Consider the following 26209-nt stretch of genomic DNA (forward strand, 5'->3'; position numbering starts at 1 on the left):
AAGTAAAATCGCGCTCCTCGCTTTGGTTGCAACCGTATTACCGTAACTCATCTCCCCAAATTCCTTATCTTCTAGCTAGAAATCAAAGCACACGCTTACAAAACATCGAACACTCAGGGTGCTAACTAAACGCTAAAACACACTTAAAAAAATCCTTGCTTTTCAAACACCTATAAATGTCGCTAACGGATTTTTCTTAGCACGTTTGAGTTATAATAATTACAATAAAATTAAAATCTTGAAGGATCCGATCACAAAAGTTAAAAATTCTCCACGGAGAGTCTTACCTTCAAGCTCGGAAGTAATCCCCAAGTTCTAGGTCTGCAGGAAGTTATCTCCCTCAAAGCTCTAGAGTTGACGATCTTAGCAACAGTAACATCTTGTCCGGACACCAAGTGACTTCCAGCCCCTCCCATCAATCGACCACCGCCTAATAGAAAGGACTTACTTCCCGGCAAAATTTTCTCCTCCGAGCTGAGCATCTACGAAATTCGGCTTTCTGAGCGCGAAGAGGCGGGGAGGGGCCCAAGGGAGCCCAGGGAAAAAGGAAGACAAAGTGATACAAGAACAAAGTCATCGAGGCACAGACGAGCGCGACCCGGGCTGGGGTAGACTCTGGGGTCTGGAGTGAGGGTTCTTTCCAGACCTCACGGGGCAGCCGAGTTCACCCTGGCGACAACTGCAGACCCTCCCCCGCAGTTCGCTCGGCCACTGGCCGCGCCCCGCCGCGCTGTGACCTCCAAAGCGGGCGCACTCGGCGGTCCCACCTCCTCGGCTCGAGACTCGCGCTTTGATTGGTCGCTGGAGGGATCCCTCAGCGCGGCTGGCCCGCGGAGGCCCGGCCGTCCCGCCCTGCCCCGCCCCTCGCGGAGGGCCCGCCCGGCCCGCGCCCGGAGCGGAGGAGAGTAAATACAACAGGAGCGCAAGATGGCGGAGCCGCCGAGCCCCGGGCACGGGGCCGCCGCTGCCGCCGCCGCCTCCGAGAAGGAACCGTTCGGCAAGCTGCAGCCCCCGTCCCGGGACCCACCAGGCCCTCTGTCCGCCAAGAAGGTCCGGACTGAGGAGAAGAAGGCGCCACGGAGACTGAACGGGGAAGGGGGCAGCGGCGGGAACAGCAAGCAGCTGCAGGCGCCGGCGACTCCCTCGCCTCAGAGCTATGGCAGCCCGGCGCCTTGGAGTTTCGCCGCGCTGCCGGCCGCCCCCTCCCCGGCCGCCGCTCGGAGCGGTTTCTCTTTCTCCGCCGGCGCGGCCGTCCCCTCCTCAGCCTCCGCGTCCTCGTCTCAGCCGCTGCCGCGCAAGCTGCTGGTGTCCTCCGCGCTGTTGCACGCTCAGCCCCACCGCCTGCTGCTGCCGGCCGCCGCCGCCGCGGCCCGCGCCAAGCCGCGCAGACCCAAGGAGAAGCGCGAGAAGGAGCGGAGGCGGCACGGCCTCGGCGGCGCGGGCGAGCCCGGCGGGGCCGCCCGGGAGGAGAACGGGGAGGTGAAGCCGCCGCCGCGAGGTGGGTCCGGCGCCGGGAGGAGGGTCGGGCGGCGGGGCCCGGGCGGGGGCCGCGGGGCCGCGTGCGCGGCCTGGGGGGCGGAGGCGGCCCGTGCTCGGCGGGCGACGGTGCGGTCCCCATGGGGACAGGAAATGGAGCCTGTAATTTTGGTCGCCGCGAGGGCAATGGCCGAAACTCTTGTTTTCGCTATGGTTCCTGTCTCCCAGTTCATGCTCTGCGGGGCTTGTAGAATTCGGTCTTCAGGGCCCGCCTAGGTGTGTCCGGCTCCGGGGGGAGAGGGGAGGGAAGGGCGTCGGGAGGCTTTGGTCTCGCAAAAGATGCTTGAATGATCGTTAGACCGTTGATGTGATCACGGAATTCCTACTTGTGACACGGGCTCCAACGCTAGAAATCCTGTCAAAAAAAGGGGTGTGCAGAGCATTGGCGTCAGCTGGAAGCTACCAGAGGCCTGAGCTTTTCATCCCTATTAGGGAAATGAGGTAGTGTGCAGGGCCCCGAGCGCGCTGTTTCGTAAGGTACCCTCCCTCCACCCTCCGCTCCGCTCCGTAGTCTTAAGTGTTCCGAGTGGTCCTGTTTGAAATACCACTCTTCAGAAAGAATTTTCAGCCATATTCTTTTTTCCTGCAGCAAATGATAGAATCAGGAGCGCTGACGTTTTTTGGCCACATCAAGTGGCTGCAAAATGTTTTAGCATCAGAAAAAGGCAAATTCTTAAACGTCCTTTTTAGACAGCGCTTGACAGTTTTCTTTTAAAATGTAGGCTGGTCGTATGATTTTCAGACAGTACTGCCTTAAAATAGATGGTCCTACCTTTTTAACTATTGATACACAATGATCTGAGAGTGGTACAACATGGAGACTGGTTGAAAATGAGATCTTTATGGGATCAAAAGCTTAATCACATAAAGATCTTAAGTATATGTATATACATTGACATACAGTATTGTCAAAGTATTTTTGTTTGTTTTTTAGGAAAAATGAAATGTCAGGCAGTTTTAGCATTGCTAATCTAATAGTAGATTAAATCATGAAACATTCTCTGTACGTTTGAATTAGAATGGCTGTTTTCACAGTTTTTACAAACGCTGCACGCGAGTATGTAGCAACAGTGTTACTTCTTCCTTGATGTTTTTGCCTGTAGCAAAGCTTTGACGTCTAAGCATAGCCATCAGGGACTCCTGCACCAGGTAAAGATCTCTCAGCTTTGCGGAGGGTTGCTTCTAGGAAAGTGGTTTTGAGGATGGAATTTGTGTTACTTTTAGTCCGGAATTTTAGGTGGTTATTATTTTAAAGCTATTTTGTTTTAGTGGTTACATTTAAAAGTTATAAGTGCCTGAAAGTCTGTGCATTTGCAGCTCGGTATCAGTCTTATTTGTGATGTGTAAACAGTGTATTTGCTCTAGGTTCTTTGAATGAGGAAGTGAATATGAGTATAACATTGTCGGTGTATTGGAATGGCTGAAAATAAATAAGCATTCTTTAACAATGCTACCTTCAAATATGGAGCACATAAATAGCCCTAAAATGAAATGGCTCTTAGAGAAATTTTTCTAATCTTTTCAATTACCTTTAGAATCCCTCTTTTTGAAGGCTACAGCTTATTATTAAGACTGAATATAAGCAATGATAGCTTTTACATTAAGATGTGAGGAAGATGTTTTTCCATGGCCTATGTAGGTTTTTTTGAGTAGTGACTCCATATTTGCACTATTGTAAAATTTGCATTTTTCTGACAGAAATGCTGATATTTTATTGAAGAAAAACTAAAAATCAAAGAGAAGGATTACTTTTCAGTGTCAACCCAAAGGTGGGTGGATCCAGATAGAGGAAAGATCATTGACAGTAGATTTGAAAGTTAAGAGTGAAGAACAAGAGAATTATAAAAGCATACCAGTCTAGGCCCATTTAATATAAGGGCTGATGTCTTACACGCCTAAGACTCTGAGGCTGTCTAGTCAGCGTGCTGTAGCTGACTTGCATGATAGCCTGAGTCATCACATAAAAGTTAAATTTATTTCTTATAAAAAGAAAAAGTGCAAAACATTTTGGATTTTTTTTTTTAATAATTTTATTTATTTATTTTTCCCCCAAAGCCCCAGTAGATAGTTGTATGTCATAGTTGCATATCCTTCTAGTTGCTGTATGTGGGACGCGGCCTCAGCATGGCCGGACAAGCGGTGCGTCGGTGTGTGCCCGGAATCTGAGCCCGGGCCGCCAGCAGCGGAGCGCGAGCACTTAACCGCTAAGCCGCAGGGCCGGCCCCCATTTTGGATTTTTAAAACCAGGTTTTGGTGCTTATAGAAGTAATCAGCTGAAGAGTTCACAGCCCATTTTCCTGTAAGATGGAATAAATTATTGAATTGGTAAATGTGGAGGTAAAAGTGGACATGTACTGAAAGTATCCAACATTTAGAATTATATTATAGCAAACAACAGAACAAACATAGTTTTAGATAACAAAGTGCCTTAACTGATTCCAGTAACCAATAAAACTTGTATAGATCTTCTAATTTTTGTTAGTGTTTTTGCTTTGCATTTATTAACTTATTTTTTCCCTTAGAATGACCCGGTGAAGTATCCCAAGACAAAAGCAGACCATTTCACTGAATTTTTGCCTTGAAAGTGTAGTTCCATAATTTAACTCTAATGAAAATAGAGGCTTTTCTTAGAATTGAATAATTTGAGGTATGTAGACGTCAGTGATTTTAAAGAGAGAGGTGTTTGAAAATTTTTCAAACTAGACTTTTCCCCATCTTTCTAATATTATTATTCCACAATTTTAGGTTAAATTTATATTCAGACTTTTTATCGTTATGACCAAGTATTTGTCACTACTGAGTCGTTTACAGTGATTTCGTTTTCTTTTGTAACCTTGTGTTTTTCATGCCTCATTTTTTCATTTGCTTAGTTTTGTCTGGCAAAGTTTTTCTATACCCTCCAGCAGCTCCATAAAATGCTTCTCAGTACAATTTTCCACATGGTCAGATCTGTCAGATAAACTTAGTTCCATTTGTTGCTGCAGTCATCCCTTCTGTAGCTGTCCTTCTTCCTGCTTTAGTCTGGATTGTTTTCTCTTTAGGCCTGTTGCAAAGCTGTCATCTTGGGACTTCCCTTAGCTCACATTCTGGGAATTTCTTTCACTTTTGTTGAGTCCTTTTTTTCTGGATCTCAAGCCTTCCTTTTGGTTTATTCCTTCATTTTGGTTTCCCCTAGTATTACTGTGAAAGAATGCATGGGAAATAAGTTTTTGGCGATTTTATTTTTACTCTCACACTTGACTGGCTGTTGAGAGATTTCCATAGTGGAAATCATTTTCCCTCAAAAATTTGGAGGTGTTCCCTTACTGCCTGACTTCCAATGTCGATGTTGAAAAATTTGATCTCCAAAACGTTGTCTTTTGTTCTATTATCTGGGAGATTTCAACCCTTTCACTGAATTTTAAAATTTCAGGTATCTTGTTAAAAAAAATGTTTTATGAGCTCTTGTTCTTTATTCCTATATTATAGCATCTTTTCCTGTTTTCCATGGGTACAGCATCTTCTGTTATCTCTTCAAGGATATTGATTATAGTTTCTTTGACACGTTCTTCTGTTTCTTGCATTGTTTTTGGTTCCTCTGTTTGTTTTGGGCTCTTTTTTCTGTTTGTTTTGGTCTCTTTCTTTTTGTTGGAGGCTTTCTTCGAATTTGTGTGATCCTTAGCAGTTCCTTTATATTCAAGAGAAAGTTCCAAAGCTGATTGAAAGCTCCTTGGGCATGCATGAGCATGGCTTAGTGACTCATGAACTCTCATGTTTTTGTCTTGATTTCTTTTCTCTGGATGGTGGGTAAGAAGGCTTTCAGTTTCTGCAGATCAAGGTCCTTCGTTTTTCTCTCTGTCTGTGTAAGTGGAATAATGGAGAGAGGGGAGAGGATTGGCAGAGGTAGTGAGTTTGGATGGCAGGGTTCTAGTGCTGGGTGGGAGAAGAAAGCTTACAAATCACTATTCAGTTTATAAATTTTCACTTAGTCTCCCTGTTTTCGTATCAGCATTTCCCTTCTTCATTTTTCTGTGTGGGACGCCCCTGAGCCTGGAGCCAGTCTGATTCAGTTTTGATGGAGACCATACTTATCATTCCCTTAGGAATGTATGTGGGGGGTGGGGGGTTGGAGGGGGGTTTGTTCTGCCCTCTTGGCTCTTCCAGTGCCTCTAATTTCTAAGCCTCTCTGGAATACTGCAGATCAATAGGATTGTCAGTATCTCTTTGTGTAGGGACTTATATCAACCTTCTTCCATTATGCTAAGTCATTTACCATTCCACCATAGCTTTCTGTCTTCGTACATTGTATTGCAGGTTACAGTTACAATATATACAATATATATCTCCTAGTTACATCAAAGATGAAATTTATGTTTCTATTTTTTTTTTTCCTATCATTTGGGTATATTTTTCAAGAAGAGATCTTAAATTTTAGCCTCTTTTGATTAGTTCCTATTTGTGTGACGTTGGTGAAGTCACTTAATCTTTTTGAGCCCATACTTACCTGTTATATAGGGATACCTTTTCATAGCATGGTTATTAGAATTATATGAACCTGGCGTAGTGTAGGCATTTGTAAGGGATGTTGGTTCCTAACCCTTCTTTCCAGCCTAACACATTGGAGATATTTAGTATCACTGAATTTGTGGATAGGTATAACCTGTACAGTTTTCCCATTGGTATCCTCGTTTCTGGGAATTTTTGATATGTATTAGTGTGAACCATACTAACTTTTTTTTTTTTGGTGAGGAAGAGTAGCCTTGAGCTAACATCCAATGCCAATCCTCCTCTTTTTTTGGTGAGGAAGATTGGCCCTGGGCTAACATCCGTGCCCATCTTCCTCTACTTTATATGGAATGCTGCCACAGCATGGCTTGACAAGTGCTTGTCAGTGCACACCTGGGATCTGAACCCACGAACCCTGGGCCGCTGAAGCGCAGAGTGTGCTCTTAACTGCTACACCACCGGGGCCGGCCCCCATACTAACTTTTTGAAAGAAGTTTATATTCCAGAGGTTTAAAGTTATTATAGTAAATGTCATTAATTTTTCACCATCTTTTTTTTTTTTTTTTTTGCAGTAACATTGGTTTATTGCAGTAACATTGGTTTATAACATTGTAAAAATTTCAGGTGTACATCACTGTACTTCTATTTCTGCATAGATTACATCATGTTCACCACCAAAATACTAATTACAACCCATCACCACACACATGTACCGAATTATCCCTTTCACCCTCCTCCCTCCCCCCTTCCCCTCTGGTAACCACCAATCCAATCTCTGTCCCTATGTGTTTGTTTATTGTTGTTATTATCTACTACTTAATGAAGGAAATCATGCGGTATTTGACCTTCTCCCTCTGACTTATTTCACTTTGCATTATACCCTCAATGTCCATCCATGTTGTCACAAATGGCTGGATTTCATTGTTTCTTATGGCTGAGTAGTATTCCATTGTGTATATCTACCACAGCTTCTTTATCCATTCGTCCCTTGATGGGCACTTAGGTTGCTTCCAAGTCTTGGCTATTGTTTCACCATCTTTAAATGAATTAAGCTTTCAAATTATGGATAGACTACTTAAAATAGGATATTGAAAAAATAATCATACTTAATTTGTGTTAGAGTAAAAAGAATTATGATGAAATATTGTGGCTTTTATAAAATCTTTTTGCATTTGTGTGATTAAAGGGAATCAATAATAAAAATGCATTCTTACCAACTAAACTAACATTTTTATGACTTCAAACATTTTTATTTTTGAAGGTACATTAAACTTTATGTTGTACATATTACTTTTTTCTTGAATTGTAGATTGAAAATATTTAACTTTTTATCATGAAAAATTTTTAGTAGTACAAAAGAAACCAGAACAATATAGTGAATTCCGAGTCTACCCTTCACCCTGCTTCAACAGCTATCAACATTTTACAGTTTATGTTTCATTTCCCCTCTTCCACATATTTTTATTTTTTGCCCTAGTATTTTAAAGCATATTCCCAGCATATATCATTTCACCACAAAATAACTAGAATTGAAATTTTTTCCGTTGCTGAACTAATAATGCTTATGAAATTTCAACAACACACGTGTGTGTACTTTAAGGAGTGAAATTCTCCCCCACTCTCAAACTGTTATTAACAGTTTGATATATCTTATTCTGGAATAGATGTGTTTGTATATTTTTTAAGTTAACTGTTTTTTTTTTTTTAAAGATTTTATTTATGTATTTATTTTCCCCCCAAAGCCCCAGTAGATAGTTGTATGTCATAGCTGCACATCCTTCCAGTTGCTGCATGTGGGATGTGGCCTCAGCATGGCCGGAGAAGCGGTGCGTGCCCGGGATCCGAACCCGAGCTGCCTGCAGTGGAGTGCACAAGCTTAACCGCTAAGCCACGGGGCCGGTCCTCTTTTTCTTTTTTGATTTGTGCTCCTTTTTTTTTTTAATTGTGAAATTTTTGTTGTACATTATTGTTTATCACCCCTTGTGCCCACCCCTCACCCCCCTAGCCCCTGGTAACCACCAAACAGTTCTGTCTGTCCGTGTGTTGGTTCATCTTCCACATATAAGTGAAATCATGCACTGTTTGTCTTGCTCTTTCTGGCTTATTTCACTTTTTTTTTTTTTTGTGAGGAGGACTAGCACTGAGCTAACATCCGATGCCAATCCTCCCCTTTTTTCTTGAGGAAGAGTGGCCCTGAGCTAACATCCGTGCCCATCTTCCTCCACTTTATATGGGACGCCGCCACAGCTTGGCTTACCAAGTGGTGCGTCGGTGCATGCCCGGGATCTGAACCTGCGAACCCCGGGCCCCCGAAGCGGAGCGCGTGCACTTAACTGCTTGTGCCACTGGGCCGGCCCCCTGGCTTATTTCACTTTTAAGTTAACTCTTTTTAAATTATGTTTTTAAATTATGGTAAAATACACGTAATATAAAATTTACCATTAGCTTTTTTTTTTTTTTTTTTTTTTTGCTGAGGAAGATTCACCCTGAGCTAACATCTGTTGCCAATCTTCCTCTTTTTGCTTGAGGAAGATTTGCCCTGAGCTAACATCTGTGCCAGTCTTCCTCATTTTGCTTGAGGAAGATTCGCCCTGAACTTCTATTTTGTGTGTGGGTTACTGCCACAGCATGGCCACTGATGAGTGGTGTAGTTCCGTGCCTGGGAACCAAACCCAGGCTGCTGAAGTGGAGTGTGCCGAACTTAACCACTGGGCCATGTGGCGGGCCCCCCATTTTAGCTGTTTTTAAGTGTGTAGTTCCGTGGCATTAAGTGCGTTCACATTGTCGTGCAACTGTTCACCACCATCCATCTCCAGAAATTTTTTCATCTTCCCAAACAAACTCCATACCCATTAAAGGATAACCCCCTTTTTCTCTTCCTCCTCTCCCCCAGCCCCTGGCAACCATCATTCTGCTGTCTATGAATTTGACTGCTCTGAGTACTTCATATGAGTGGAATCATAAAGTATTTGTCCTTTTGTGGCAGGCTTATTTCACTTAGTATGATGTCTTCAAGATTTATCCATGTTGCATCATGTGTCAGAATTTCCTTTTTAAGGCTGAATAATATTCTTTTGTAGGTATTTACCACATTTTGTTTATCCGTCCATCCCTTGATGGACACTTGGGTTCTTCTGCCTTTTGGCTATTGTGAGTATTGCTACTATGAACGTAGGTGTACAAATGTCTGTTTGAGTCCCTGCTTTCAATTCTTTTGGGTATATACCAGAAGTAGAATTGCTGGATCATATGGTAATTCTATTTTTAGTTTTTTTGAGAAACTGTTTTCCATAACTATTTTCCATAGTGGTTCCACCATTTTACATTCCCACCAGTAGTGCCTAAGGGTTAGGTTAACTCTTTAATATCAGGGTTAGGTTAACTCTTTAATATCAGAAAAGTAAATAATCTAAGTAAGCAAACAAAAACCCCCATGATAACTAATTGAAGCAGGTACTTGTGAAGTCAGTGTGCAGTTAGCCACATCAACATAGGAAATAAAATATTGGGGTTTGGTAGGAGAAAGAAAAGGCATTTATTGAGTGCCATATGCCGTGGTATTATCTCAATGTTTTTAGATTAAAATTCTGAGTTTTTGCTGGCTTGCTCCGAGTCTTGCATAGCTATTGTGTAAAGAATTTGGATCAACCCCATCTCTGCCAGGGTCTGAGCCTAACTGCACGATGCTACAGTTCACTTAATTTTTCCCCTTTAGACTGTGATAAACAGGAAAGAAGAAAGTAAAGATGAACTTTAAAAATTTCTTCCAGTTATTTCTTTTTTCTTAACTTTTTATTATAAAAAATTTTAAGCATACAGAAAAGTTGAAAGAACAATACAATGATCCCATGTAGATTTTCCTCCTAGATTCAACAGCTGTTAATATTTTATCATATATATGTGCTGAATCATTTGAAAGTAAATTGTAGACGTCATGATACTTCATTCTTAAATATTTCAGCCTTCATTTCCTAAAAGTAACCACATAACCGCAATAATATTAAAACGCTTAAGAAAATAATCATAAAGCCAGTCCATATAAAAATTCTTCCAGTTACTCCCAGTTCTCCCATTGTGCCCCAAACACACTACATCTGTTTAGTTTATTTTAATCTAGAACTGTCCCACTCACTTTTTTTTTCATATGACATTGACTTTTTGAAAATACCAGTTCAACGTACCTGTTATCTTGTAGATTTTCCTGTATTCATGATTTTTAAACAATTGTTTTATTGTGGTGGTATTTAACTTGGTCCTCTGTATTTCTTATAAATTGTAAGTTAGGTATAAAGGCTTGATTAAATTCATATTAAATAGTTTGAGTAAGAAAATTTCATAGGTGTACTTTATATTACATACCATCAGGAGGCATATAATATTCAGATTGTGCCATTAGTAATGATGCTAAACTTGATCGCTTGGTTGAGGTGACCATTGTTACCATTGTAATAGTTCATTTTTCTATTTGCATTTAGTTTGTAATCTGTGGGGTCATGCTTTGTGAATATCCAGTTCCCCAACTATCTCTTACCTAATGTCTTTAGCATCAATTAATGATCCCTGCCTGAGTCACCCATTTTGTTGAGGGTTAAAGAATGATGCCAAACTGTTGCTAAATAAAAAATGAATTAGTTTTGGGGGAGGAGAATTCAAAATAAATTGCTGCTCTTATATCTAGATTAAAATTTGGCAGTCTGTTTTGATTTTGGGTACCAAAATAAATACTATAAATTCATTGATATGAATTATGGTAAACACTTTTCTTGAATTCTTAATTCACCATAGTTTGAATTTTGGAAAGTTACTTGCAGAATGCTTATAGTTAAAGACAGATTGTAGCTATCAGTTACAATTGGTAATCTATTACAGTAATGGTAACATGGGCCAAAAATAAAAAGGCCTTACCAATATTTATTTAATATAGTAAATACAGTGTTCCCTAGGTATCAGTGGGAGATTGGTTCCAGGACCACCCCCCCATACCAAAATCTGCAGATGCTCCAGTCCCTTAAATAAAATGGTGTAGTATTTGCATATAACCTATGCACATTCTCCCATATACTTTAAATTATCTCTAGATTACTTATAATACCTAATACAATGCTATGTAAATAGTTGTTAAACTGTATTGTTTAGGGAATCATGACGAGAAAAAAAAGTCTGTACACGTTCAGCACAGACGCGATCATACTAGGCCTTTTGTTGTGTGGATACGGAACCCGTGGATATGGAGGGCCAACTGTATACATTAGTGTAGTGTGTTAAATATTATATATATTCCAAAATTATAATCTTTTTCATAACGTCCTCTGTTGGCTAATATAAATTAACTATATACCTATATGAATTCCCATTTAACTAGATTATATCAATTCCTTCAGTGCAGGCATTGTTTTATGATCTTTGCCTAGCACTCAATGATTGATGTGAAATAAAAAATAAACAATACTTTTTTCTTAAGAAATTAATGTTATCTTTCCTCTTGGCATTGCAATTTTAAGTATCTACTCTTGTTAGCTTTTTTATAGATAGGGTATACATTTTCTTTAGATATTAATTAATTCAGAATCACTTGCACTGCTTTGACATGTGGAGCAATATTCCGGAAAGCAGATGTCCTGGGTTCGTTTTCTGGCTGAATCACTGATGAACTTTATATCTTAAGGGAATAAATATTCATCATTCTTCAGTTTTCTCCTTTGAGGATAATGAAAATATCAGAATCAGTAAATTCTTTCAAGCTTTTTTGAGAGCCACATGCTGATGCGGTGAGTGCTTGGATGCAACTGATCTAGAAGATAAGCTTCTTGAGCACAGAAACAGCAATAAATAATAAACATTTATAGATCTGTACTCAGCACTTTTTATGTATTTTCATTTAATTTTCACAACTTCTTTAAAGTTTTAGGTATTAGCCTTTGATAAATGCTAATCTCAAAAATTTTAAGTAACTTGTCCAAGGATATAAAATAAGTAGTAAATCTAGTTTTCGGATCTTTAGACAGTTTGACTTCAGAGTTCCAGCTCTAAACTACTATGCAGACTGTGTTAATGTTTTTAGGTCTCCTCCCTCCAGGATGGTGAGATAGTTTGCCAAATAAATGAACTGGGCTTTGATGGAAGAGTAGGACTTAGGTAAATGGAGGTGATGGAGATAGGCTTGTTAAGCAGGGGAAATGGTGTGAGCAAGATTGTAGACAGGAGTATGCACGGCATGTTCAGTAGTCTGTGAATAGAACCATTTGGCTGGGCTTGGTGATTTTGTACCAAGTTGGGAGATAGGACGGCATGGCAGTTGAAAGTCTGCAACAGTCTACCTTCTATTTGCCAGGATAAGGAGTTCAGACTTCATTCTGTGGGCAGCAGCAAGGCACAGGTTTTAGTAGAGTGATAATATATTCAAATTGGTATTTTAGGAATACTTATTTGGTAGCATTGTGTAGGATGGATTGGTTGCAAGAAAAATTAGAGACAGATATTGGAGGGTTATAGAATATAGTAGTAAAATGAAATGATTTTAGTGATAAGATGATTGGTACTCCTGAACACGGAAAGGAAAAGATTTCGAGAAGGAATATATGATAGGGCATCATGATTATCAAATATGTTGCAAGAAAGGGAGATTTATATATAATTTTATGGTTTCAGATGGAGAGAATAAGCATATTATTGAAAGATGTGGGTAGGCCTGCAGGAGAACTGGTTTGAAAAGATGGATATGAGTTTGAGATGCAGGCAAGTACCTTATGTTAGAGTTCTGTTACCAGATGCAACTCAAATTAGTGGTGAGTCAGTGGGTAAGATTTAAAAATGTTGTTCTATATATAGGAGATTCTGTTCAGTTATTGTGTGTGTGCTTCAGTATGCGTGTGTGGAGGGGACCCTTTTAAAAGTCTCCTTACAGTGTCAGACAGCAATGGTTGCTTTTTCTGTGAGGAGCAAATAATCTCAGATCCTCTCTTAGTTCTTAGGTAACCAGCTGTTTACAGCCTTTAAAAGGTGTCTAAAAAAACCAAGATTAGGCATAGTCCCTTAACCTCTACTCTGGTCTAACAATTTACCTTCCATTTGTCCTCCCCCTTTTTGCCTCCCCCACCATTTTCCTTCTCTCTGCTGCTACTATTTTAGCATTTGGTTTTGTTTTGGGCCCTTTTAATTACTCTTCTCTCTGGTTTTACTAATCACCCTGTTAGTTTTCTAGTGTCTATTGTTAGCACTCCCCACATCTTAGCTCAGTCCAGAGTTTTAGATCCATATATTCAACTACCTCCTTTGGTGTAACCACTATTAGATATTCCATAGAACTGTAAAATTGGTATGTTCAAAACTCATAGTCTTCCTTACCCAAATTTGTCTTGCTATTGTATATTCCTGATCTCAGTGCCATCATATATCTGGAGGCTCAAGCTTGAAAACTGGATTCTACACTTTACCTTCATCCAGCCTGTAGCCAAGTCTTATCACTTCTAGCCACTATCTTTTATATCTCTCTGCTTTCGCTTTGTCCTTTCCACTAGTCTTAGTCCAGATTACCATTATCTCCAGCCTGGATTATTGTGTAACTGCCTCCTTATTGGGCTCCCTACTTCCAGACCTGTGATCTTTCAATTCATTCTTCATGCTACAGCCTAAGTGATGACTAAAGATCTAAATGCATATTTGATCATGTCACTTTTCTGTTTATGAGATGATATTCAAATTCCTTAAAATGTCCTCCAAGGCCCTGGCCGAGCCTATTCTTGTTTAGCTCTTCAGCTTCTCTTCGATGCCCCTTGCTGCCTAGAATTTGCTCCACCCATTATCCTTCCATTCCTAGTTCTACACTTCTACTCCACCTAGCTAATGTCCACTCATCCTTGAGGAGTCAACTTGAAGGGAGGCCTTTGCTACTCCCTGGACCAAATTAGGTCCCCTTGCCATCTCCTCCCATATCACTTTGCACTTCTATCCTGACTTTCTTCACTTCATTTTAATCACTTGTTTAGTTGTCTTCTTCACTAGACTGTAAGCTGTGTGGAATCTGGGGCTGTGATGATCTTGTTTCCGGTCAGGCCCTCAACCTTTGGGTACTTGATAACTGGGAAATGAATGAGTTTCACTACATTCCAGCCCTTTTTGCCTACTCAGAAGAGATGTCTGATTGTCAGGAAAATGTTGGCAGGTATTTCAAAGTGAGAACACCAGAAAGGCGATAATGGGATGAGAAGTTGACCAGCAGCTCACAGACATTGGGCATATTGTCAAGTGGGCACAAGAGGCAGGTATTAATGTCATGAGAGCTAGAAAGGAAATGAGTTGTGTGGATAATACTAATTGAGTTATGTTTGACTAACCCTGAATTATCAGAATTGCCATTTTGTATACTCTAACCTCAAAAAATGAAGCTCATTACTACATTGTACAAAGAAGATATTTTATGTTTTTAATCTGAGTTTGTTTACAAAATCTGTAATGGCGTTATAAATGGAAATCTTCGCTCTATTTGGCATTTATTTAGACATAAAATTACGTAGAAATCCAAATTAATTTTGTTCCAATAATTAGATAGTTTTTAACACCATTTATTGAATAGTTCTTCTTTTCCACACAGATATAGAATGCCAGCTTTTATCATATACTAAAAATCACATGTGCTTGGGCCTATTTTTAGTTTCTCAATTCTTTACATTTATTTCTGTCAGTTCATTTCTGCTCAAGTGACACCCTCATCATTGCTGTATCTTTAGAGTAGATTTTGGTATTTATAGGGCAAGGCTGCACTGCCTCCATATTCTTTTTCAGAATTTTCTTGGCCTTTTAAAATATCAGGCTTATTGAGGTATAATCTACATGAAATAAAATTCATCCTTTTTCGGTATACAGTTCTATGAGTTTTGGTAAGTGTACGTAGTAGGCACTGGCACAGTCATGATATAGATTTCTGGCACCTCAGAAAGTTCCTCTTGCCACTGAGTGCTCTCCCACTACCTCTGGTCCCAGGGGTGATCTGTTTTCTGTCCCAATAGTTTTGTCTTTTCCAGACTGTCATATAAGTTAAATCATACACTAACTTTTTTGTGTTTGGCTTCTTTCACTTAACATATTGCTTTTGAGATTTATCCGTGTTGTTGCATTAATCAGTTCATTTCTTTTTATTTCTGAGTAGTTCGTTGTATGGAGATACCACAATTTGTTTTTCCATTTGCCAGTTGGTGGGCATTTGGATTGTTTCTAGTTTTTGACGATTATGAATAAGCCTGCTACATTCACATACATATCTTGGGTTGGATATATGTTTTTATTTCTCTTGAGTAAATACCTAGAGGTAGAATTGCTGGGTTGTGTGGTAAGTGTATGTTTAACTTCATAAGAAACTGACAAACTTTTCTAAAGTGGCTGTACCATTTTGCATTCCCACCATCCCTTGATATTATCAGTTTACAAAATTTTAGCCGTCCTAGTGGATATGTAGTAGTATTTCATTGTTTTAATTTGCAATTCCGTAATGACTAGTGATGTTGAGCGTCTTTTTATGTGCTTATTTTCCATCCCTATCTCTTCTTTGGTCTGTTCAAATTGTCTCTTATTGGGTGTTTTCTCATTATTAAATTGTGAAAGTTTGTTACATATTGTATGTACAAGTTCTTCACATATTCTGTGTACAAATTCTGTATTAGATAGGTATTTTGCAAGTGTATTCTCCCTTTCTCTGGCTTTTCATTCCCTTAATATTGTCCGTCACACTTTTTCACAGCAGAAAAATTTAATTTTGATGAAGTCCACTTTATAATTTTTCTTTTATGGTTTGTGCTTTTTGTGTCTTAAATAAGATAGCTTTGTCTCACACAAGGTCACATAGATCTTCTTTTAGATACTTAATAGTTTTAGGTTTTACATTTAGGTCTATGGTGCATTTTGAAAATTTTGATATGTAAGGTTTGGATCAAGGTTTTCTTACTCTTACTTTTCCTTTCTGATTAACTTGAGAATTATTTTGTAAAGTTCCTCCACCCTCCACAATCTCCTAGGGATTTTCATTAAATTTATTGATTACATTAGAGGCAAATTTTAATCATTACAGAATTATCTTTATACTTAAAAGCTACATGTATATCTTTACCTACTCTTATTTGCTTTTATATCTCCATAAAATTTATTTTATTTTTTATAGTTTTATTTATTTATTTTTTCCCCCCAAAGTCCCAGTAGATAGTTGTATGTCATAGCTGCACATCCTTCTAGTTGCTGTACATGGTACGTGGCCTCAGCATGGCCGGAGAAGCGGTGCGTCGGTGCGCGCCCGGGATCCGAACCCGGGCCGCCAGCAGCGGAAATCGCGCACTTAACCGCTAAGCCGCGGGGCCGGCCCTCCATAAAATTTATTGATGTTTAATACAGATTATGTGTTTTCCTCTGGTATTTTGTTTTATTTTGGGGAGTTTTTTTTTCCAGATTGTTACTGGTATATAAGAAAGCATTTGGTTTTTCTACATATACTTGATAATTGGGTATATAACTTTATAACCGTGAAAGGTTATCAATTATTTGTAATCAGGAACAGATTGAGTTACAGTAAGATACTTTGTAATATTCAGGAAGTGGTTTGTTTGTGGTACTTCAAGCGTTGTCTTTGTCTTTCAAATCCAAGATCTCTATTAGCAAAGTATAACTTCAACTTGACGAACATTTTTAATACTTTGATGCTATGGTAGGTGTTAAAAATGACAAAAACAATAATATACAGTCCTTGCCTTCAAGTAGCTTAAGCAATCTGCCAGGATATTAGAGAAAGTAATTATAATATTTAGTGCAGTAAGTTAAATACTGCAAGACAAATAGAAAGTAGTGGTAGTACTAGTGGGAGTGGAAGCAGGCAGATATTATACCGAAGTTCTGGGGAGAAGAGAGCATTATATGAAGTGTAACATTCTTGGGAACTAGGCAGGAAAAGTGAGCTATGCAGTGTCACAGAAGCTAAGGGGGGAAATAATTTCAAGATGTTTGATTCTCTTTGTAACTCTGACATTATATATTGCTAAGCATCTTTAGCCCTTCACTCTTAGATTTTAAAATATAAGTGTGTTTTATAAAACAAATTATATTTTAACATTTCTCTGAAGTCAGTGCATGTCTCATACATACATAATTTACCCCAAATAATTTTTTCATTAACTGTAAGAAGACTTTGTAAAGGCTACATTATCTATTGCTGTGTAACAAACTAACCTAAAACTTGGTGGCTTAAAACAACAACCGTTTTATTATATGTGATGATTTGTGTGTCAGAAATTCCAGCAGGATTGACTAGGTGATTGCGCTTCATGCAGGATTGACTGAGGTTGCTCAGTGGTGTTCAATTGGTGACTCGTCTTGTCTGTTAGGTCCAAGATAACTTCACTCACAGGGATGACTAGATGGTGAGCTGAGCTCCTCTCTCTCCACGTCGTCTTAGGGCCTTTCCACATGATCTCCTCATCAGGATAGTTGGATTTCTTACATGGCAGCTCAGTACTCCAAGAAACCTGAGTAGAAACAGCAAGGCTTCTTGTAACCTAGCTTTCCAAGTCCGAACCAGTTCTTCCCTGTACACATATTAGGCTCTTAATAGATATACTCATTTTTTAAAATTTCATTAAGAGCACATTCTAAATTCTAAAATAGATAAAGCACCTGTAGGAGAGTTGTTTAGTGATATTAGCTAAATACATAACTTTTTTTAGATTTAGAACTTTAATTGGTTGTATTAAAAAAAATGATTAAGAGTATATAACAAGAGCAAGGGTTCCCACATATGTTATCATTAACCAGAAAGAACTATATGATTTACTGTTTGCATTATAAAGTATAATTTTAGTTAAATAATGTAATTGTATAATGTTGACTTACAGGTCTAGAATGCCTCAGGTTGTCTCTGAGTCATTTTATATGACAGCTATAGTATAAGATTCAGTGACGAGAGTGCTTTAATTCTGTAACCTAGATACCAAGTATAAGGTCTCACTACTTCATATCTTGGTTTTACAATATGTTGAGAAGAGAAGAATTGTACTTCTGTTTTAGAAGCAGATCTTTCCTGGTAGGTCAGCGAAGAAAACCTGATCTGAAATTTTTTATTGTGGTAGGAGAGTGAGCCCACACCACTTTTTCATGCTATGCCTGACTTGGCTCTCGTGTAGTTATATATGTATTTATTTTTGTTTTCCTGTTACTCTTCTTTGTGTGTTCTTGTGACTACTATTGCTATACTATTTTGTCACTCTATACATGTTACTAGATGCTTTCCTAGTAAAATTCTACTATTTGTATTTAATAATAATAGATACATTTGTCAAGTGCCTATAATATACTGGGCATAATGTTGGAAATAATGCATATGTTGCCTTTAATCCTCATAAAAAATCTAAAAGATCAGTGCTATTATCTTTGACAGATGAGAATACTGAGGATCAACAGTTTTTTTTTTTTTAATAATTTTATTTATTTATTTATTTTCCCCCCAAGGCCCCAGTAGATAGTTGTATGTCATAGCTGCACATCCTTCCAGTTGCTGCATGTGGGACGTGGCCCCAGCATGGCCGGAGAAGCGGTGTGTCGGTGCACGCCCAGGATCCGAACCCAGGCTGCCAGCAGCAGCAGAGCGCGCGCACTCAACCGCCAAGCCATGGGGCCGGCCCTGAGGATCAACACAGTTAAATAACTTGTTTTGTGTCAGTTGGTCAGTTAGTGGCAGAACTGGAATTTGAACTTAAATATGTCTAACTACAAAGCCTGAGTTATTTCCACTGTATTGCAGTACATTTAGGGTTTCTTAATCTCCAGCTGTCTTAAACTGTCCCATTTTCAACATTCTGTTCCTTTTTTGTTTTGTTTTTTTTTTGGTCTTGACTATGTTAGCCAAAGCAACCTGCCTGTTCTTGAATAGTAAAAGAGATAAGTATTGTACAATTTGAACTTCCTCATAATGTCTTCAGGCAGAAACATTTTTTGCATTACTATACAAGACATAGGATGTTGTTACTGGATGAGTTATTGTACTAAATTTTTCCCCTTTATAAAAAAATAGAGACATAGAATCCAGGAATACTAGAAAAGAAGGTGTCTTCAGAGATCAGTTAGTATAAGCCCCTGATTTTATACAAGTACAAGCAACAGAAGCTCCACAACTCTCCCTGAGTTCAGCAGTCATGAGTCCTTACTGAATCCGCACAAGTCTTTCAAATCTCAGGGTTCTTAACATGTATCAGTTTTTACAGTTACGTCTGTAAGGAGCATTCACCCTTTTAGCAGTTTCTCTCAATGTAGATGGGCAAACAACTGTAGAGGAACAGGAGTCAGGTGTTTTAAATATCATCTGCCTCATCCTGTCAGATCTCAGCCATCCCTTACTTAGGAAGGAAGGGTTTTCTTCTTTTCCTTCCAAGTTTCTAGAACCCATTTCTACATTATTCCTTTCCCTATTATATAACTGTATCTACTGGGGAAGACTTGGTGCAGAAGAGCTAGAAGTGTGGCTTATATGTGCAGGTTATAAGTTAGGAACTATGTATTATTAGCACTGTAAAACATTTGTGGTCCAAATAATTCTCATTCTGTTTGTTGGTTTTCTTTCCTAAAGCGTGTGTAAGAGCTTTTAACTAGAAACTAGGGGACCTGGTTAGGAGTTGTTCTACTTCTGCCACTTACTTACTCAGTCTCTATCCCTGGGAAAATCTTTTAAATGCTCTGGACCCCAACTTTTTCCTCTGTGTAATGAGAAGAGTAGGTGAGATCTCTGTTATTCCTATGAGAAACTAATTCTGTGGAAACTTTTCTGGCAACTGCCCCACTCAGCACAGTCTTGTCTGTTCTTTTCTTGCCATGCCTCCACTATATCCTGTTTATTTCTTGAGTCTTATAAAAGCATTTACTTTCTTATATTACATCGTGATTTCTAATTTGTCCTCTGCCTCTTTCTTATGTGGATTCAACAAACATTTATTTACTGCCTGCTGTGTGCTTGGCACTGTGCAGGGAATGCAAGAGGAAAGCTATTTATATTTCTTACCTTTAGAGATTTTATAATTTAATTGGAGAGACAGCTGCAATGTAAGAGACACTCCGTATTGTTACTCATCTTTTCTTTTCCTACATATTGCTTTTTTTTTTTGTCTTCCGTGACTGCTGACCCTTCAGATGCTTGTCATTAGTAATTTGTTTCTCTTTACTTTAACCCTTTTCTTCTTTTTCTGCCTGGAAACTTCATTCATATTGAGCATCAATTATGTGCAAAACACTATTCTCGATTCTATAGAATATAACAAAGATGAGTAAGATATGATAACTGCAAAAGAATTTATAATCCAGTAGCGCAGATAGAGCAACTACACGAAGAATCAGATTTCAAATTATAAGAGAGGGAGGAGAAGGCAATGATCATTTTCAGTTGTAGGGCTCAAGGAGTACTTAATGAAAGAAGCTGAATTTCAGCTAGATCTTGTGAGTTGTGTAGGATTTTGGTAGGCAGAGTTGGGATGGGCGAAGGCATTCTAGCTAAATGGTATTTGCAGAAATACTGGAGTAAGACATTTGAGTAATAATGAATCAAAGAATCTGGGATCTTGTGTATATACACATGTGGTTGAGTAGTAGAAGAAATGATTTAAAAGATAAGATGAGTCTTGACTATGAAGATTCTCGGACGGCATACTGTGGAAATTTTCTTTTTTTAGATAGGTTTGTTTATTCATTTGTTTAAAGGAGAAGAAAATAACATGATAAAATATACTTTCAAGGAATATTTTTGGTCACTCTATGCTTAGTGGATTGGTGGAGAGGAGAGAACCTATAGGTAGGAAGACCACTTTCAAAAGGTAATGAATCAATTATGATGGTGGCTATGGAAAGGGAAAGGAAGACAGACGAACATATTTCAATGGAGAAATAGACTGAACTGAGCAAGTGATTTAATGTTAGGGGAAAACTGAAGGAGGAAGTATTATAAAGGTTATTGAGAATTTTTTGCATTTGGGTGTTGAAGGATGTTGTGCTATTAACGTAAATAATAAATTAGAAGGAGAGCTTGAATCTTATTTTATGAGAAAGATGATAATTTTGGTGTTAAATATTTCTTATGGAGATGAGGGTGTGGAGTTGAGAGGTTGCGTTGGGAGATTAGTTTGGGGATTCATTTGCCTAAAGGTTGTAGTTTAAATCATAGGAGTGCATTTTTAGAGGAAGTATAAAGAAGAGAGAAGCATGCCTAGGATAGATCCTAGGGAAATGTGCAAGTTTGGATGATAGGATTGTGAGCTATTTGGTAGTCAGGTAGGATAGTGCAGTTTCACTGAAATTTAGGGAGAAGTTTTGAGGAAGAGGTCAGTGAGACATGTCTGTTGCAGTGAGGACCGAGAAGGCATTGGATTTGGTAGTCTGGATTAGCTTTGCTGGGGAGGGGGTGTGATAAAAGTCTCTTCTTTTCCTATTCACTGTGTGTGCAATCCTTTCTCTTCTTTTACTGGATCCTTCATCTTTTTCTTTCCGTTTCTGTTCTTACCATTTTTGTAATGTCACTTTTCTTTCTGCCTCCCCACTTAAGTTCTGTATTATTTCTCTTTTTCTTCTGCTTCCTGCTCATTCTCAGATCTTTTTCAGCCATACTTATTCCTGGCTGCGGGAGGAGATCAGTGTTGTTGCTCAGACCAACAGATTTCATGGAGTGCACTATTAGTGTGTAACTTATGGCACATATCTGAAGCAGGCAAAACTGTGATAGCATGAAGCCTGTTTGAGGTTTGTGCTACGAGAATGTACTGTGACTGAAAGCTTTAGCATGAATTTCTACCAGCATTTCTTAAGAACCGCCAGTGTGGATTTTTATGACACTTCTACTTAAAAAAATCTAATGAAGATCCTTCTTTATACCAAAATTTGTGGTTTAATGAGTCATAGTATAGCATGGGATTTCTATCTTGTTCTTAAAAGCTATTAAATCTAACAAATTATAGATGTATACATATTCAGAATACATATATGATTGTATCATATTTTCTCCTTTTATTCTTCCTTTTGTTAACTATAACATAACCTTGAGGTACTATATGTAAAGTGAGGTAGAAATGCACTTTACATGCATTTTTTGCATGAAAAACAATTTTAATGAAGGGAGGACTTTGAAAAAAGTAAGATTATTTTTGTGTGTATTAGCTTATATATTAATTCAGTGTTTTATTTTGAAGTTTTTTCTCTTATCTCTTTCCTTCTAATATACCTTAAAAAATATTTGAACATAATTCTCGATTCTTCTTTCAGGAGGGAGATTTAAGCTACCAACTTAATTACACAAGTAATACATAAATGTGACTCCCTTTCTGTGGTAGAAATTTCAAATAATTTGGAAGTACATGAAGTAAAAGCTAAGAGTTCTCTTTCTTCTTTCCCCAGGAGTAAACCTTCTTAGGTGTTTGTGCTTGTCCTTCCAGACCTTTTTCTGTGTGTTTACATGTGTACATATGTATACATACACACACACAAAATAATATGTGGCTTATTTTTAAAAACCTAAATATACCATATGAATTTTTCTGTAACTTGCTCTTTTTACTTAACAGTGTGTGTCTTGGAGCTCTGACCATTACATAGTGTTAAATTTATACACACATGTACACAACCCATGTGTGTCTGTGTATTTTTTTCTCTTAATGAACTAAGTTTTGCCTTTAAATTTATATAAATATAAATTTTAGTAAGCTTTTAATTTTAGAATAGTTTTAGATTTTACAGAAAAGTTACAAAGATAGTACAGAATTCCCAAATACCATATACTCACTTTCTCCTGTAATTAAAATCTTACATTTTTATGGTACATTTGTTACAATTAATAAACATATTGATACATTATCATTAACTAAAGTCCATACTTCATTCAGATTTCCTTGATTTTTATCTAATGTCCTTTTTCTCTTCAAGGATCTCATCTAGGATACCACCTTACATTTAGTCTTGATGTCTGTTTAGACTCTTCATGGCTGTGGCAGTTTCTCATATTTGTCTTGCTTTTGATGACTTTGACAGTTTGAGGAATACTAGTCAGGTATTTTGTAAAATGTCCCTCAGTTGGGATTTGTCTGGTGTTTTTCTCGTGATTAGACTGAGGTTATGGGCTTTTGGGAGGAAGACCATGACTTTGTGAATTTTAAAAATAAAAGTTAATTAAAAAAATCAAACAATACTAAAAGATTTATAATGAAAAATGGCTCTTTCTCCAGTCCCTGTCCACCCCCCAGCTGTAAGTCTTTTAGTTCTCATCTTTTAATTCCCAAGCTCTGAGTAAAATGGTCATACTACCTTTTATTTTTTGATTGATCAGTTTTAAACATATATTGCATTCCTGTTAAGATAAATAAGAATTTAGTACCTTTATAACCTAGCTTCTTTCCTCTCTCTCGGTTATTTCGTAAAGCTTGGTTAAAGCAATCATCATTGCTTATTATCACTTTGCAAATACTGTTCAGTGCAGATCAGAGATCCTTTTCTGTGTGGCCTTCTTTGTTTTCATGTAGTTAAAAATCACCTCTCTTTTTTCGTTTGCATATATACCCATTGCTTGCTTTTCTGCCCTGTACTCTGTGTTCTCTGACAAGAAATAATCTGGCAATTTCCTTTTATTCCTGGAGGTCTAGTTTTGTTTCTGCAGTGCTGCATTCCTGGCCTTCGATCTGAGCTGGTTACCCTTTGAGCCAGGTGCACAGCTTTCATACTGATATGTTCTCGTGTGCTCTCCTGTGCTGAGTCCCTTGTTTCCTGGATCTCATCTCTTCTTCCTTCTTTGTTTAACTCCTTAGTTTACTTGAGCATACCCTCAAGTAACTTCCTAAGAAATGATGAATGTGTGGTAAAAATGTTTGAACTTTTGCTTGTCTGAAGATGTCGTCTTCCTTCACACTTGATTGATAGTTTGGCAGATTCTAGAGTTCTAGGTTAAAAATTATTTTCGTTCAGAATTTTAAAGGCACTGCTGTATTGCTGTCTAGCATCTACTGTTGCATTGAAGAGTCCAGTTCCACACTGTAACCTGGTCTTTTATGTGTGATTTGGTTTTCTTTCCTCTGGAGGCTTTTAGGATCTTTATCTCCAGTGTACTGAAATTTCATGACTGTGTGACTGGTGTGAGTGTGGGAAGGGGGGCTACAGTAGTGAATCCCATTCTTTGTACTCATCCCTTGATGGAATCTTTGTTTTGGAGACTGATCTTTTCTGGGAAAATTTCTTTTATTGTTTTTTTTTTTCTTCCCTATAAAATTCTGTTTTCTTTTTTGAAATTTCAGTTAATTTGATATTGATCTCTTGAACAGATCCTTAGGTCACCTTTCTTTTTTCTTCTATTTTTCATTTCTTTGTCTTGTAGCTCTGATTTTGGCAGATTATTTCAGCTTTATCCTCCAACCTTTTAATTAAGTTTTTTAGTTTTGCTATTGTATTTTTAATTTCCAGAAGTTCTCTTTTCTTAATTTACTGATTCAGTTCAGTTTACGCATTTTAGGGAAGTACAATCAGCTTGTTTTTAGCTCCACCCTTTGCCTTGCCTGGGGTACCTGAGTCTTGAAGCCTGTTCAGTTTCTGCAGAAAATGAAAGTTCAGTGTTTGCCTTAAGGGGTGAGGTTGAAATGATTACGTGACTGTTTGGGGTGAGGGTGGGAGGACTGGAAGTCCAACTCTTTCTTATATCAATTTTTTTTGTTGTTTTTTTTTTGTTTATTGCAGTAACATTGGTTTATGACATTGTAAAAATTTCAGGTGTACATCATTGTACTTCTATTTCTGTATAGATTACATCATGTTCACCACCAAAATACTAATTACAACCCATCACCACACACATGTGCTGAATTATCCCTTTCACCCTCCTCCCTCCCCCCTTCCCCTCTGGTAACCACCAATCCAATCTCTGTCCCTATGTGTTTGTTTATTGTTGTTATTATCTACTACTTAATGAAGGAAATCATACGGTATTTGACCTTCTCCCTCTGACTTATTTCGCTTTGCATTATATCAACTTTTAAACAGTTTCCCTAGTTTTATGATCTGTGTCTGTATAGAGACAAATACATATATATAAATGTGTGTATATGTCTGTGTTTATGTTTATACACCCAGGTTTACATATACACACATATATATGACAGACTTGGGATCCTTTTATAGATGGACATTTATATGTATTAACTTGCAGTTTTCTTCTAATATATCATGAACATTTTCCCCTATTATTCAGACATGATTTTTAATGGCTCCATAATTTTCCATTTATGAATATGAATGTTATTCATATGAGTAATGAATATTTCCAAATTTACTTAAACAATCTCCATTATTAAGCATTTGAGTTAGTTACAGTTTTTTACTATTGTAAATAATATGGAATGAGGATGCTTATATTTGTGCAGGCTTGGTTATTTCATTTTTATTAAATCCCAGCAGTGGGTTTGTAGGATCAAAGGAATGATCAGGTTTAATGCTTTTTCAACATATTGTTAAATTGCCCTCTAGTAAGACTATCAATTTATACTCATTATCATTGTGTAGAAGTGCCTATTTCACTTCACCTTTGTCAGCACTGGTTATTCTTATTTTTAATTTGAATAGTAGATTAATAGAATTAATTAATAAATTAATAGAAAAGGAAAATAAATTTGAGGAACTACTCCTGGAAGGCCTTAAGGACTAAGAATTCCCTCCTTATTGTGGCATGGCCGAGGAAAAGAAGGAAGGATTAACAAAGGTCAACCTAAAGCACCGTATAGGAGAGAAAGTCATGATGTAGAAGATAACACAGTAATTTCTCACTTTATCCCAGGACCTGTTTGATGCATTGAACAAGAATTTGTTGAAGAATAGCCTTCTCTTCCCTCAAGGAATGTACAGTGATGGGGGCAGGAATGTTGATAAGAGAAAGATATGTTTGTAACTAAGTAGAATACACTGTGAAAATTGCTGTAATAGAGCTGGAGATGGAGAACCTGTTTCTTGTATTATACAGTGTTGTACAAATGGACCTGGTCTAGTTTCTTAGCATGGAACAAATGAGAATGAACATCTTGGTGGCTGCCAGAAGTTATAGCTGTCATCATGTCTCTTACCTGGAGTGATAAATGACAGCTGAGATAGTAAAAATAGATTGATACTCAACTGCTATTTTTTAGTTTTGAGCAGTTAAATTTTTTTTTCTGTTTTT

General features: G+C 38.1%; 1 protein-coding gene across 1 annotated transcript in view; it reads left to right on the forward strand.

Moving 5' to 3' along the window:
* The first annotated feature begins 927 nt into the window (after positions 1-927).
* Positions 928-26209, forward strand: part of RSBN1L (round spermatid basic protein 1 like) — an 80301-nt gene continuing 55019 nt past the window's right edge. The window contains exon 1 of the mRNA XM_087443203.1: positions 928-1498. Within this exon, the coding sequence (XP_087299329.1) occupies positions 928-1498 (571 nt within the window). The remainder of the gene's footprint in view (positions 1499-26209) is intronic.

This window comes from Ceratotherium simum, chromosome 1 (assembly GCF_057802395.1).
Source record: "Ceratotherium simum simum isolate JZ-2026a chromosome 1, ASM5780239v1, whole genome shotgun sequence".
Classification (NCBI taxonomy): domain Eukaryota; kingdom Metazoa; phylum Chordata; class Mammalia; order Perissodactyla; family Rhinocerotidae; genus Ceratotherium; species Ceratotherium simum.